This window comes from Myotis davidii, unplaced genomic scaffold (assembly GCF_000327345.1).
Source record: "Myotis davidii unplaced genomic scaffold, ASM32734v1 scaffold207, whole genome shotgun sequence".
NCBI lineage: Eukaryota > Metazoa > Chordata > Mammalia > Chiroptera > Vespertilionidae > Myotis > Myotis davidii.
Window position 1 is genome coordinate 354,665 of NW_006298349.1, and position 4,033 is coordinate 358,697.

The following is a 4,033-nucleotide window of genomic DNA, read 5'->3' on the forward strand; positions in this document are numbered from 1 at the left end:
ATCTTTTTCTTCAAAATAAAGTAATGAATTAAAACTTCCTGCAAATGCTCTTTTTTTGGCATGAAATTCAACATTTTTAAGCGTAAAAATATCTATGATGTTAACACCTTCAGCAAGTTTGACATATGAAGTTTTGAAGCTTGCTGTCAATACAAAATAACAAATATGTCAAATCGCATATATATCAACATATGTGTAACTCCATCTATTGAAAAAATCCGCATTATTAACTGGTACACCTAGTATATCCAAAAAAATCGAAAGCAGGGGCTCAAACAGATACATGCACACCGATGTTCACAGTAGCATTCGCAATAGCCAAAAAGTAGAAACAACTATAGTGTCCATCAACAAATAAATGGACAAACAAAACGTGGTGTACACATACAATGAAATTTTTTTCTGCCATAAAAAGTGATGAGATTTAAAAAAACATTTTAATTGATTTTTAGAGACAGAAGAAGGGAGAGGGAGAGAGAAAAACATCAATGTGAGAATGAAACTGATCAGCTGCCTGTCCTCTACCGGGGCCTGTGCCCGCACCCCAGGTATGTGCCCTGACTGGGAATCAAACCGGCAACCTTCTGGTGCATGGGACATCCAACCAACTGAACCGCACAGGCCAGGGCAAAGGATGAAGTGTTGATGCATGCTACAATATGGATGAACTTTAAAAGCATTATGCTTAGTGAAGTAGCCAGACATAAAAGGACAAATATTGCCTTTTTCCACTTACATGAGGGATCTAGAACAGGCAGACTCAGAGACAGAAAGCAGCACAGAGGTTTCCAGGGACTGGGGAGGGGGTACAAATGAATTAACTTTAATGGGTACAAATTTTGTCAGGGAGGATGAAACAGGTTTGGGTAGAGACAGTGGTGATAATTACGTACATTGTGAGCGTATTTCATGCCACCAAGTGGTACACTTATAAATGGGTAAACTGATACTGTGTTATACCTATTTCTCCATAATTAAAATTTTTTTTTTCACAACTAAAATTTTAAAAGTCATCACTAACCTGCCCTCGTCCTGCCCAACAGAAGAGCCGGGCAGGTGCCCGCGGGTGAAGGGGAGGGAGCAGTGCTAATAGGCGGTGGTGGGTCTGACCATGGCAGCCCTGCTTGGCCGGCTGCAGAGCAGCTGCTGCGGCAGCCTGCGGCCACCTGTACAGGGACCACGTCCAGTAGCCCAGGGGCCACTATCTCAGCAGAGGACAGACTGACCCTTCTCCCCAGAAGACGTGCCCGTGGGCTCACCTCGGAGGCCCGAGAAGCGGCGAGTTCTTTGGCGAGCTGCTCCAGGGCCTCTCTGTTCCGGCCGCAGAGCACCAGCTTCGCGCCCGCGGCGTGGAAGACCTTGGCACACTCTGGAGGGAGAAGAGAACCTGATGTCTGAGACAGTTCAGGGCCTGCCTCCCTGTGCAGCTCCCACTTACCCCATATTCCATCATCTGTCTTGTTTCTACACGCATAGAACATGTATGTGCTAGCCCCAGTGAGGGGCCAGGCATGGCGCCAGGAACTGGGGTCCAGTGATGAAGGAGCCCCAGAGAGCTCGCATCTGGGGCAGGACAGACATCACAGGACGAGGGGAGGCCGGCCTGGCTGACAGACTGCTAGGTGCTGTGCTCAGAACTTTCCATCATCTTCTTTAGCTCTGAAGAACCTGTGAGCTCACCCCCATGTTCACGACAGAGCAAACTCAGCAAGGTCAACCAGGCAGTGCCAGCTACTGTGCTGTGCTGGTCTAGGCCTAACCCAGATGCTGCCCAAGTCATTTTAATGCAACAGGCACATAGCTACCAGGGACACTCACACGGGTCTGTGGAAACACAGAGACACAGGGCTCTGCTGAGAGGGGCTGGAGGCCTGAGGGGCTCTTTTCTGGATAAGGCAGAGGGGCCAGGGGCAGAAGGGGCAGGGGGAGCAGGGGGTGAAGGGGAACATAAGGTAATAGGGAGGCTGGCAATCTGAATCTGTGCCAGTGACCAGCATTCTGACGCACCTTCTTAGTGGTAATTAGCTCCATTCTTACCTGGCTGCCTGCCCTGCCTTGCAGGACCTGCTCCCGGAACACTCCCATTTCACAGAGGCCATAAACCATGAACCATACACACCCCCAGGGGGCTGTCAGCACTGTGGCCAGCCAGGCCAGGCCGTTGGGCGTAACCTCACTTCCCCCATCCCAACCCATGGGGGCTGCGAAGCCCACCGAAGACCGGAAGCCTGGTCCCTATGTGGGGGACAAAGAAACTGAGGGGATGAAAGGAAGGCTTCCTCCACACTCATCACTCAGGCTCTGGAGGCCAATTCCCCTGAGTCCCACCCCCACCCCCCCACCCCCGCCCGCACTAGTGCACCTGCGGTTTTTCATGAAAGGCTCCTCTTCTGAATCCTCTGAGTGCCCGGCTGATCATTCTCCCGTGCCGCCTGGCAGCTTATCTGCAACAGGGGCGGGGCGAGCAGAGGGGGCAGTGGGAGCAGAGGTAAGGGGGGGCAGGGCGAGCAGAGGGGGCAGGGGGAACAGAGGTAAGGGGGGAGCAGAGGGGGAATCTCTCCTCCTCCATCGCTGACCTCCATCCCACACCGGCCAGTCTCCTCTAGGTGAGTGACGTCCCACAATTCCCCTCGTCTCGGGTCCTCTGCCCACTCTCTCTCACTGACTTTTCGGAAGTCTCTCGTCTCAAAAGTCCTAGCGCTGGGCCAGAGCCTCCTCAGCCATTTGACTTGGGTCCTTCTGGCTTGGGAACGCCCAGTCCGGACGGTCACCTCTCGTTTCTCGTGGTGATTTGTTTAGCAGTGGGGACGCCTGCCCTAAACAGTTACCTTTGGATCTGTGGTCTGTCACTCACCCTTCCTCTCTCGTGGCCCACGCCCACGTGAGGGAGATCATGCCCAACCACCTCACTTTATTCTGTAACACTGTTTGGCCACAACAAAAACTAGATAATAAGTCTCAATGGCCTGAAAACAGCGCTTTCAATTTTAAAACACTGAGCAACTTAGATAATTGCTGTCACCGCAATGGAAAATGGTCAGAGTCCCTCCATCCAGGCCTTTTCACCCTCAGTCCCAGCCCTCCCTCTCCGTCCTGCTCTACCTGTCAGATCCTTCTCCGTCACACAAAACATCACCAACGAACACTTCTGATTCTGAATCTACATTTGACCCAGCAGACCACCGACCTCCACCCCCTTACACACCCCCTCCCGGCCCCTGAGAGCCCAACTCCCAAGAACTCAAGCTCCAAAACAGCCTTTTCCCACCATACACTCGCTCTCGGGCCACCCAAAGACCACCCTCAACAGCCTTTTATTCCCGCACCCATTCTACCCCTGAGGGACATGGCAGGAACTGAGGGTATTGTGGTCAATTATGACAAACTTAATGAAGTCACTCAGGGCCCTGATGAAAGCCCAGCTCTCCTCCTCTCCTGCCTCACGAAGGCCTTGCAGAAATTGACCACCTTAGGCCCGACCCCTCAGAGGGAACCCTTCTGAACACCCATTTTATAGCCCAACCAGCCCCTGAGGTACACCATAAACTTTGAAAAATAAACACAGGTCCACAAACCCCTCAAAAAGACTGGACACCTGCCATGTTCTGCGCTGCACCCTGGTGATCAGCGCACATCATAGTGAGTGGTCAAACTCCGGGTAGAGGGGACAATTTGCATATCAGGCTTTTATTATATAGGATCAGCTCCTGATATATGCCGCAAACTTCAAAAAATAGACACAAGTCCACAAACCCCTCAAAGATACCTCGTTAACCTGGCCTCTAAGATCTTTAATAATAGAGATGAGGAGACCCAAGTCCAAAAACAAAAGCGAGATCAGGCCAAGGCTGAGGCCCAGTAGGAGGCCTTCCAGCTCCTAGCCATCGCTCTCATGAACCCCAAACGAAGTGCCAGTCCTCCGACTGTGGGTAAGTCAGGGGCTAAGCCTCCTCCGGGCCCATGCTTCAAATGCAGCAAGGAAGGAAACAGGGCCACCTCCTGCTCAAACCCGAGACCCCCGCCAGGGCCCTGC

At 51.9% G+C, this 4,033-nt stretch overlaps 1 protein-coding gene across 2 annotated transcripts in view; it reads right to left on the minus strand.

Moving 5' to 3' along the window:
* The window catches only part of DHRS7B (dehydrogenase/reductase (SDR family) member 7B), a 57,131-nt gene that overhangs the window by 12,366 nt on the left and 40,732 nt on the right, over positions 1-4,033 (minus strand). For both annotated transcript variants that reach the window (XM_006773949.2, XM_006773950.2), the window contains exon 3: positions 1,260-1,369. In XM_006773949.2, the coding sequence (XP_006774012.1) occupies positions 1,260-1,369 (110 nt within the window). The remainder of the gene's footprint in view (positions 1-1,259; positions 1,370-4,033) is intronic.